The 12,326-nt window shown below is 33.0% G+C and overlaps 1 protein-coding gene across 1 annotated transcript in view; it reads right to left on the reverse strand.

Moving 5' to 3' along the window:
- LOC108738369 (CTL-like protein 2) overlaps nt 1-10,091 on the reverse strand; it is a 33,125-nt gene extending 23,034 nt beyond the window's left edge. The window contains exons 1-4 of the mRNA XM_025978544.1: nt 9,984-10,091; nt 2,666-2,788; nt 2,426-2,589; nt 10-39 (exon numbers count right to left, since the gene is read on the reverse strand). Coding sequence (XP_025834329.1) covers nt 10-39; nt 2,426-2,589; nt 2,666-2,788; nt 9,984-10,008 — 342 coding nt within the window. The 5' untranslated portion in view covers nt 10,009-10,091. The remainder of the gene's footprint in view (nt 1-9; nt 40-2,425; nt 2,590-2,665; nt 2,789-9,983) is intronic.
- Between the last annotated feature and the right edge of the window lie 2,235 nt (nt 10,092-12,326).

Here is a 12,326-nt window from a genome sequence, read left to right on the forward strand (position 1 = left end):
TTGTCGTACTTCATCTTCCGGGCATTGGCTAACACAAACCTAAAATGAATATCGTTGGTATTAAAAAACATTATAATGTCTCTCTGTAAAACGGTGTCTTCTTTACGTTAACCTTAAGACGATTAAATAGTTCGTGGCTTATTTAGAGGATTTCAAGCGAAAAGCGAAAGGGTGTTCTCTGTTTCACCCTCTTGTAGTAAACAAATAAGAACTGATAAAAAAATGTGACCTACCCAACAATTATAATTTAAAATAAAAATTATTTTTTTACACTATGAAGGAGAGCAGGAAAAGCTTCGCCATGGGTGACACACCCCACGATAAATTGAAATCAACTCCCTCTATCATGTCACAGAATACTAAACCCACACGAAAATTTTATGTAACATGGTCAAAAATGAATTGTTTTTGTTATTGAAGTCAACCAGCAACGCCAAATAATTGCCCTACTTTTTGGTCCCAAGTTAAACTGGTCAAGTCAAGAAACAGATAAATTTGCTTTCTTTGCTTAAGACGATCAGTAGGAAATTCCGGGTAAGCGTAATAACTGACTTTGATTGCTCATGTTTTATTATGTCTAATCAAAAAGAAGTTGCTTCCTATTAACCCTCTAATTGTGTGGTAAGGGTACAGTTGTTTATATTGTCTAAAAAATTGCCAACGAGACAGTTACATTTGACAAAAACGTTGCAATATTATTATAGAAAAAGTTGAATTCAAGAAAAAGCAGAACAGTTTTTTTTTTTGGTTTCTTCAGACCAACGGTAAAAGGAAAAGCTGTATTTATTTTCATTCAAATTTTAAGGAAGAGAATTTGAAGGGTGAAATATATGGAAGAAAATAATAAAGCTGAAGATAAAGGAGAAGAAGCAAAGAAAAATTGGATTTACAAAGGAAGAGTAAAGAACAAGAATAAAAAAAAACCAGTAGTCCGGAAGAAGGAAAAGATGATTTTAAAAGAAAAATTGTAGTGAAGCTTAATAGGGAGATGGAGAAATTAGATAGAATAATGCTAATGTTAGAGGATATAAAGAGGGGAAATAAAAAAAGGGGAAGAAAATGGGCAAAAGCAAAGTAAAAGAGAATTGCAAGAAGAAAGAAGATGGAAAGAATTGGAACAAAAGATGGTGGGAATCCAGGAAGAAAATAAAAATATAAAAGAAAATATGGAAGAAAGAGAAATAGAAACAAGTAAAAAAGTAAAGAAATTGGAAGAAAAACTGCGATGAAAAACGGCATAAGGAAATATTTACAATAGGAAAGGACAACTTAAAAGAAGAAGTCAAAAAGATGGTATTGGGGGATTTGGAAATAGAAAAGCGTAAGGTGGAGCATGTAGACGAAAAGAATAAAGAGAATGGAAATAGAATTAGAAAAGAAAAGAAAAGAAGAAAAGAAGCGAAATATAATAATTCTTGAAATAGAGTTAAAAGGGAACAAGGATCTGGAAAGGGTTATAAAAGAAGAAGATGGTATTGAAGGTAGAGGTAGTGGAGGTATGGAAGCTTTAGAAGAAAATATATGAGGTAAAGATGAAGATGTGGGAAGATAAGATACAGATAATTAGAAATGGTATAAGGGATGATATGACCGTGGAAGAGAGAAGAATACAAATGATGCTAGAGAGAAAGATAAAAGTGAAGAAGCAATGAAATGGAAATAATAACAGATCGGGTATTGGATGAAGAAGAGGAAGAAAAAAGAAAGAATATGGACATAAAATAGGTGTGTAAAGTGTGTGTGAAGATGGAATAAAGAATGGATCAAAGAATATTAAGGAGGGTTAGCTCGGAACGTGACAGGCATAAAGAGCAAAGATAATGCTGTTATTGGGGTTTGACAGAGTAACAGTAACACAGTAACCGTGACAGTAACAGTAAATGTAGTAATGTGTTTAATTACTCTAGATAAAAATTAACGGTCTTAAAATCATCAATCTACTCCTCTTAACTTCATCTAATAATTCTCCAACTAGCCCTTCATGCCTGAGAAGATGCTCTACTAATCTATCCCGCCTATTCTTATTGACTTCCATATTCTGCTACTCTTTCTAATACCTTCCCATTTCTAACTGCCTCTATCCACTATATCCTTATCATTCGCCTAAGATAACGCCCCATTCTAATTGACGTTCTTATTATTTTAGTCCTTAAGTATCCAAAATTTCTATTAACTGGTATTTATTGATCATTATGATCCATTTGTACCAAAAAAAGTAAACATTTACAATTTCAACGCGAGTCGCTACGAATATGGAATACGTCAAAAAAAAAACCTAAACTCACCATTACTTTTCGCAATCGGGTGAAAAAATAATATGTGATATGTGATGTAAAATGACATAATAAAATGGACCCATTTCTAATCTGACACACAAGCTAGTAGATATATAGGTAGGTCCTGTAAATAAAACTAAAAATCTTGCCTGTTTAGTAGGACATCCTGTAGTCAATACGTCCCGACTAATACATCTTGTTAAATCAAAGAATACCAAATACGGTCGGTCTATTACATCACTATCTACTCCACATATATTTCCATTGGAGTCTTTTGGATTTATTAAAACCGAAATGTTTCCTTTGGTCAAAGCTAAAATTGAATAAAATAAGCAATAAATGAATGTAGTTTTATCGTCTATCCAATTAATTATTATTTTTCTAATTACCCAAGAATCCAATAAGCGCCCAGCATACTAAGAAAACTATAAATAATAACAGACAGAGTACATCTGTGCAGGACCTTCTTTCAAGAGGTCCTTTGAAGCTAGGATCATATGTTGCAGGAGATCCTAAAATAGATATTGTTTATTATTGTTGGTGCAAATACGTTCTTTCATATCGTATTTTCGAATATAGATATTGTTTTTGGGCATTTTTGTAATTGCACATGTAAACTTGGCTTCACCACCTAATAAGTTACAAATATCTTTTTGCTATAGAAATGACTCATAGAGAATTCCAAATAGTAAATTAGGTACGAAGAATACAAAACTCAATTGTTTAAATAAGAAATTATGTAGTCCTATTGTACGTAGAATAAAAAACAAAACAGGCAAAAGGTGATTTCACAAAATTTTTAATTAGCTATACATATTATATTATTAATTATATTAGTGGCTGATTTTAGGTATCTAGGAAGTCAGATAAGTCAAGATGGAAGGAGTAGTAAGGATATAAAGCAGAGAATAGCGCAGGGCCGAGTCGCATTCAATGCAAAGAAATCATTCCTACGCTCGCGACCGGTTAATTTAGAAATTTAAAGAAGGTTGTTAAAGGTGTATGTCTGGAGCACGGCGCTGTACGGGTGCGAAACATAGATAGTGGGCGCGGTGGAAAAGAAAAAGTTGGAAGCGTTCGAAATGTGGTGTTACAGGCGAATGATGAGGATAGCGTGGATAGAAAAGGTTAGAAATGAAGAGATATTAGAAAGAATAGGAAAACAGAGGACTCTATGGAAGTCAATAAGGAATAGGCGAGATAGGTTAGTAGGACATCTTCTCAGGCATGAAGGTCTAGTCAAAGACATATTAGAAGCAGAAACGGAAGTTAGGAGGGGTACAGGTAGACCTAGATTAGATTACTGTTTGCAAATAGTTAAGGATGTGCTAGTTTTAGTAAAATGCGAAGATTAGCTAAGGATAGGAAAGAGTGGAGGTGCGTGTCCAACCAGTCGTAGTACTGACCAGCTTGTTATGACGATATTATAAGGGAATATAAGTAAAAATAGAAGTAGGTTATTTTGCTTGTTAATCATTTTAATTTTATTATCTTACTTTATAATTTAAGTGCAGTAGTTAAAGGTAGGAGATATGCGATGAATGACAAAATGTAAATTGTGCCGTGGTATAAATTGGCATTTTTAGTATTTTTATGCCGTACTTTTAATTGTATTTCAATAAATATTTAATTGTTACACTTGGTCGTTTTGATGTACTTTTGCATCAAACATTTAGATTTCCATCCTTAAAAATCTTCAAAAGTAAATTGAATGAAGAAACTTTGCTAAGCAATTTCAAATAATGTGCATGTTTGTGAATATTACCAAAATAGAAACCCTAATACCAACCGTTTTTATACCTGAATTCAATACGACTAAACACTAATCAAAATATTTTGCTTTGAAGTAGGTATAGATTATTAATTGATTCAACAATTAATTAGTGGTGATGTAATCAGTTACTAATTTTTAGATAATTCACTGATTTATTTTAGACCATTGCTTAGCATTAGGGATGACAACGTTTGATTTCGGGTCTGTCTACCCTAATCCATGCATTTCTGTGTTTTCCTTAGATTATTTAAGCAAATGCAGGGGCAGTAATGGTATTCCACAGAAAATCTTTTGTTTCTACTTTTGTCTTCGTTTCGTCTATCTCATCTTTCTCATCCCAACCACCACCCACCCCTCTCTACGATTCCTAAAGGAGGCTAAAGAGGACCTCCCACCCTACTATCCGGTGTAGTCCGAAGGAACTACCCGTCGACCAGCATTAGCAATTAGTGAGAATTAAACACCCAAAAAGTTTAAGTTTAAAATAATTGATTAAATGGATGCAAACGCTCGCCTGATGTAACTCATATTACGTTAAATTAAGGTTGATAATAGCTCATTTCGGTCAGATACCTCCTACGAAACACTCTTTGGTGAAATTTGAAACCAACATAATGATTTTCCTTTCCAAATGCATTTTTAAGCTACTATCGCGGAAAAAAAGGAATATCTTCACTGCGCCCAGTTCGAGTCGCGAAAAATACTTTTCCGTTTCATCATCTGGTCTACAAAGGAGTATGTGGTAAAAATTTAATGCCTCTCGAAGAGTATCTTTTTTCTAGCTCAAATATTACGCTTATTCAATATAATATGTCTTATATTATTAAAACACTAATCGTAAGTATATTATCGCTGCTTACTCTGAATACTCATTATAATGTCTGAAAGATATTTACACGAGCATGTACTTACCACTTTATTTTTAATTTTGTAATTGAATTTATCAAAAATGTTGAGTACCGTTTAATGTGGAGATATTTCATGTCATATTATCATTGTTACGTATTTGCAATTATAAAGTTGATATCAAAACTTTGATGGTATGATTCAGACGATAAATATGAACAAGACATTTATGACTTTTTTTTATCGTGAAGTGTTTGCTATTGTTTTGCCCAACTTTATTGATAGATAAAGGAATTATGATATTTGCATTAATTCGTACGTCATTGGCACTTTTGTAAATGACAAAATCGACGGTTTGTAGCAAAATTAATTGTAGGAAGAGAAATCAGAGGTTGGAAGGCGCTTCACCAAAATTAACGTTATTTGTTGATTTTCTAAAATATTTTTTATTAATTTGTGAAGACTTTATAACGTCTGCTATAAGGCAATACATGGGAATCAATAATTATTTTAATGATAATCGTGAGTCGATTACTGGAAGGGTGCCAAAATCCACCCTACCTTAGGTAGCCAATGATTGTAGATACCCATCTCGAAAACGTTTGTTTGGAATTTTAGATTTACTATAGATCACTTTACTATATAAATCTTACCATTTAATAGTTTCGAAATATGAAAAATAAAATGCGAAGCAAAAATGATATCATTTGATCCAATCATTAATTTGCAATAATGTGTAGAACTAAGCGAAACCCTATTGCATCTAATGATCTAACTCTAATTTTAATAACAATATATTGAAGCAAAATAGTTTTAACATAAAGAAGCGAGGAGCTGATCGGAGATCAACAAACTTTACTAATTTCTGATTATTATTATAAAACCAAAACTTTTATAGTACCTGAAAAAGAAAATAGGAAATTGTGAAACTCATTGATATCATGTCGATAATATTAAATAGAAAAAAATGTTTCTTCCCTTACTTCCAAATTGAACGGATAAAGTTTTTATTTATGAAGGAAAGGATTCAAGGCAATTTTTCTCTGCTTCTACTGATAAGAGGAGGTCTTAACTTATTGAAAACATTTGTCAAAATACTTTTCAAAGTAGGTTTTAAAGACATAAAATTTCCTAACCCCTGCATCCAATGGAGAATGGACACCCCTTCTAAGAGTGTTAATACAGATATCCTATCTAGAGAAAATCGAACTTATTATAAGTAAAGACCACATAACTTTCTGCAGGATGAGTTTTGTTTAATCACTAATCAGGTAAATTTTATAACACGCCAGCTATCTCCAACCTGATTATTGCGCCTGTTTAAACAATTAGCAAGGCTGGTGAAATTGACACAACTAATACCACTAAAAATCAGCAACCTTGCGATAGGTACTTGAAAAATCGTGCAGAAAAACATACACCTTTTGATTGAATGTGTAGAGATGTGCAAAATGGTTTTTAAAAGTATTTAAATATTAAATTGAGATAAGGTCACATTGAAATTCAAACAGTGAAATTGTAACAAACGAAATAGAGAATATATACGATTCCCCTATTGTCAGAACGTGTGTAAAGTATTTGCACCCCCCTTTTACATCCCTCACCCTAAACCAAAACAATATCTTTATTATTTAAGACCGAATTGTTGTTACTCAGTTATTAATCCTCCTTCTGAAGATGGCCTTGTAGGTCGAAACTTGTTAAGAATTTAATAAAAATTAAGTGAGTTTTCAAAAAGTATTTTTTTTTACCAAATATCATTTAAATACAAAATTCAAATACCTTTTTGATTTGTTATTTCAAATGTAAAATACAAAATATACGAGGGTGGATTGATAAGTTTCCGGCCTGACCAAGAAAAACAAGGTTTTTAAAAATTTTTTTTTTTTATTTCTCAACATAATCTCCTCCAAGGCTGATACATTTCTCATAGCGGTGTTCCAGTCTATTAATGCCATCTCTATAGACTGATTCGTCAAGCTCCTCAAAATAACCATTTACAGCTTCGATTACTTCTTCATTGTCCGCAAATCTCTTACCGCCAAGCCATTTTTTGAGATTAGGGAACAGAAAATAGTCACTCGGGGCTAGGTCTGGAGAGTAAGGAGGGTGCGGCATCAATTCAAACTTTAGATCGTTGATTTTAGCCGTCGCAACGATTGACGTGTGCGCTGGTGCGTTATCGTGATGAAACAAGATTTTTTTCTTCGCCAGATGAGGTCGTTTAATTTTCACCTCGTGGCTCAAACGTTGCAATAAGTCTGCGTAGTATTGACCAGTGATAGTATTACCCTTTGCAAGGTAATCAATGTATATAATACCTCTTGCATCCCAAAAAACAGTAGCCATAACCTTGTTCGCCGAAAAAATTGTTTTTGCCTTCTTTGGAGTTGGTTCCCCTGGTCCAATCCACTGTTTAGACTGTTCTTTGGTTTCAGGAGTGTAGTGGTGGACCCACGTTTCGTCAACGGTTACGAATCGACGCAAAAATTCGCTTGGATTACGCTTATACAATGACAAATTTGCGGTAGAAATGTTTTTTCGAATCAATTTTTGGTCGACTGTTAGCAAACGCGGCACCCATCTTGCACAGAGCTTTTCCATATGCAAATGTTGGTGCAAAATATGTTGCACACGTTCATATGACATCTTACAGGTCTCAGCTATCTCACGCACTTTCAATCTGCGGTCTCCCAGCACTATTTGATGAATTTTTTCGATCATATCTGGAGTTGTGACCTCAACGGGGCGTCCTGAGCGAGGCCCATCAGAGGTGCTCACACGACCCTTTTTAAACTCGGAAACCCACTGCTTAACGGTTGAATATGACGGGGAGGATGTCCCCAGTGTTGAGTCCATCTCTTTTTTAATTTCCTTCGGCGTTAACCCCTTCAAATAAAAGTATTTGATGACAGCACGATTTTCCTGCTTTTCCATTTTTACGAAAACCACAGAGGCGTCTTGTTCAGCGTGCTGTCAAACCTACACTAGCAAGGAGATCGGGCTGAAACTATAGCTACAAGCTATCCAAGGATGGTACTATAGAATGTCACCTCAAGGTAGGCCTAGTGGCGTCATCTCTTGGTTAGGCCGGAAACTTATCAATCCACCCTCGTATTTCCCTTTTGTATTTTAAATGCTAAATGCAAAATTCGTATTTTCAAAATACCTATTTAATTTTCTACACATACTTAAGTAGGCGTAAAATATTTTTTAAGAAAACCTTGCAGGCATTTTCTCATTTTTAAAATATTGGAGTTTTTCTATACTAATAGTGGTCTTTGTATTATATCACCAGTTGCGAAGATGGAGTATGATTCATATTTTTCTGTTTGAAGTGATTGAGGTATGATGGCTTTTCTATCTTTATGTTATAGTTTCTTCAGTTCAGCAACAAATAATACTTCCTTTTTGTCTTTGTCACCGTTTTAATTGGAAAAAAACACTGATGCCAAAATAGTTTGCTTAAAGTGAAAGATCAGTGCCAAAATACGGTTGCAAATAATTTTATTGATGTAAAATCATCATCAATCATTTTATATCAAAATTTTTACCGCCCCATTTTGTTTTTGATCTTTTACACATTGTAATAAGAGAAAGAAATGGAATCCATAGTTTGTTTAGCTTGGGGTTCATCTAATAGGTAAGTGAAGTTTTTCGAATCGTTTTCTAAGAATTATGGATTATACGCATTTATTAGCACACCACAATATCTTGTAGTTTTCAGTTTTACACAGCTGGCGTATATCAATACGATATTGTTTTGTGGGCTGTTTTGTCGTACTTCATAGAATTTTGTAGTTTCTCGTTAACGGTACGATAAGTAGTGATTTGGCAGGTGCTGATATCAATTTGGAACTTCAAAATTCCGTAGACCATGACATTGAACCCAAAAAACAATATTTTCTATTATCCATTTCCAAGGAGTTTAGAATTTTTTGGGCTCTCTTCAGTTAAAGAATTAGAAGGCATTTAAGGAATGTCTATTTGTCCTCTTTTAAGCTTCTAATACATTGAAAGGCCAATGTGAGCCACATTCGTTTATCATTTTAAATAATGTTTAATCGGTGATACTAGCAAAACCTTTAACGGCAAAATTTTTTTTTTGCATTTTACAAATAGAAAATACGTTTGGGAAAATGCTTTTCTCAAAAAATTATTTAAATGCAAAATAAACATACTTATTTTTTATTTTGTATTTGCATTTTAAATGCAAGTATTTCAAATAAATCACATCTCTGGTGCCCTTTTCGATCCGTTCTCTAATAATTCTAAGAGAAGTAATGTGTACTACTCAATTCCTTTAGACATGATTTGACTTCCTTTGTAACACTTAAAAAGTGAAAATACTACATCACTCTAAATATACGTACGTTCATTGAGCTCATAGTTTACTATGATTACTGATAACAATTGATTTCTAGGCTACTCCTATTTTACAACGAGAGTAAGGCAATACGCTGTGTTTAACTTATTATTTTTTTATTTTTATTATCTAGTAGGTACTTTGTGGTAGGAGTCGGGATTTTTCAAATTCAAGTATTCAAATATTTGTTTATATTTTGATTTGAACATTCAAATTACCAGATATTTAAATAGTTGTATCAAATATTGATCTATTTGATATATTTTTAAATTTTCAAATACCTATTCAATCAAAAATTGAATATTGAAGTATTTGGCTATTTGAATATTTGTATATCAGAGTATTTAAATTGTTTCAAAATATTTTAGTTATGATATTCAAAAAGAAAAATCCCAAGTTGTGAGCCCTACAATGAGCGTAATTATTTGTACTTTTTACAAAATATTTTACAAACATCGCGTACATTAATATGGGAATATAATAACATACACATGCATAATACAGTTAGTTATATAGTGTAATAAAAGTGTAAGTACTTAATTCATTCGTTGTTATTTGCAAAAAAAAGAACAATCAATTTTGATAAACATCATTCACATATACAGTTACTTTCGTAGATACCACGTATTGTATCCCATTTTAAATTTGTATTCATTCAACGGTTAGTTTCAGTTACTTTACTTTAAGTTGAATAAGAAATAAATAAGTTTGCAATACCTACCAAAATCGTCAGCTTTCCTAGCCATTTGAAAGTGTTCGATGTATCACTATTTCGCTGTGTTTTTGTTACCGCACACCGTCTGCTTCATTACATACTAAAATTTCATCGCAGGTAAATATTCAACCCACCTGAAATCATATCTTATCGTTCATTATCAACGGTATCGGTTACCTTATCTTTAAATTTAAAAGATTAATAACTTGTAAATACCATGCAGAAATATCCACGAATTGTTATGATTATAACCAAATCAAAACAACAATTTGAAGTTAATTCTAGATACGTAGGTATTCGTCATATCTCCCTGATTAAAGATGAATATTTATGAGTTCCCTGAACTTACTAGGTGAAAATACATTTTTTGTATTGCAAAAATTTCGCACAAACTTTTTGAACTTCTTTATTGTCAAATGTCGATTTTACAGGTAAACGAACAATAAATCTATTTAACAATGCACAAGGAAATCGCGTTGACCGAATATATGTAAAAGTCTCTTAACAAAGGAATATGAAAGTTGGGAAACTGGAAATAAAATCTCATTTTCGATTACTTATTTATAATGAGTAGTAATTGAAAATAATATTAAGATGCTTTTTAGTGAGCCGTTTTTCCGCCGTTATACAACCTTCTTTTTAATAATACGTTCTTAAAATAAATTTAAATTAGATCAAAACGTATTAAAATCTATTGAAATTCAAGTGGAGACAGTGTGTCGCCATCTAACGGGTATTTCCTGCTACTGAAGTATTTCATCAACTCACCCAGCTAAATCGATAAGTTAGCTTATACACACGATTGGCACGCAAATCATATAATAAGAATATTTATTAAGTTCTCGATTAATCGAAACCACTAGTCATAGATCGCGATCTCGATCTTATTCTATAGATCTCATTCACATACACAAAAGTGCAAAAAAATACCTGATGAAGTATACCTACTGTCTTGGGCTTTTTAAAATAATTTACATCTTATGGGAAAGATAGAGAGGGGGTTTTAATGAATTTTACAGCTTAGCTACTATGATAGTTTAGGACAATCGTTCATAAAAGGTCAAACCATTAATAAAAAATTGAACCCTAATTATTCATCAATTGGTTTATTCCTGTTTCCTGAGTCATTTTTTTTGATTATTTATTATCATTATTACCTACACGCGTATAGATACTGTCTGATCACGCAAAGCAGTCTGACTCGTTTATTTATTTAGATATTTTACACAATTTTTAAATGTAGCTATTGTTATCCGAAATGTCAGATGGATTGTCAGATATACTTTTTGTTTAAAAAGCATGGGAAGATACGGCAAATCAATATCAATTACTCCTTCTACGCACGAAAGTGAGGTGACTTTCGAGAGAAAAAGTTGGGCAACCATCAAACTATTCAATGACGAAAAATGGATAATGAAATTGGATTCTTTGTCTGATATATTCGATAAACTCAACGTGATCGACAGATATCTACAGTTAAGAATGGCAATCACATTTACAGTGAGAGACAAATATCTTCTCTAACGATGAAAAACAAATTTGACAAAAAGGTTACGAATGTTTTCCTCTTCTAAATAGATTTCTTGTAGAAAATGAGGTACAAATATCCTCAGATATGGGTAAACTCATAAATGAAGATCTATTAAATCTTGAAGGAATATTTTCCAAGGAAGTTACAGGACAGCCACTGAATACAGAATACATTTGCAAATCAGACTAAAGCATCAATGTTAATTGTGTTGGACGTATTAGAACTTGATCGATGTTAAGAATTCTTCCTCTCTAAAACAAAAATTCGAATCAGCTGCTTCAAATTTGAATGACCTTTGGATCGAACTTAAAGACGAATACTCTGCAGTCGTTGAGAAGGTTATCACGGTTACCGTTTCGGTTTGTATCCACTTACAAATTGCAGGCGATCTTTTCAGTTTACGCCTACATCATCATCATAAGGTCATCAATCCTAGGACTGGTTGGACATGCACTTCCACTCCTTCTTATCCTGAGCTAATTTTTTCATTTCTCTAAAACTAGAACATCCTACATCCTTAACTATTTGCGAACAGTATTGTAATCGAGGTCTACTCGTCTTAATAACTCCTGTTTCTACCGCTAATATGTCCCTGACTAGACCTTCATGCCTGAGAAGGTATCCTACCAACTTATCACGCCTATTTCTTATTGATTTCCATAGAGTCCTCTGTTCTCCTATTCTTTCTAATACCTCTTCATTTCTAATCTTCTCCATCCACGGTATCCTCATGGTTCTCCTGGAACACCACATTTCGAACGCTTTTAATCTTTTCTTTACCGTCGCGCCCACGGTTCATATTTCGCACCCGCATAGCG

Source organism: Agrilus planipennis, unplaced genomic scaffold (genome assembly GCF_000699045.2).
Source record: "Agrilus planipennis isolate EAB-ADULT unplaced genomic scaffold, Apla_2.0 scaffold178, whole genome shotgun sequence".
Taxonomy (NCBI): domain Eukaryota; kingdom Metazoa; phylum Arthropoda; class Insecta; order Coleoptera; family Buprestidae; genus Agrilus; species Agrilus planipennis.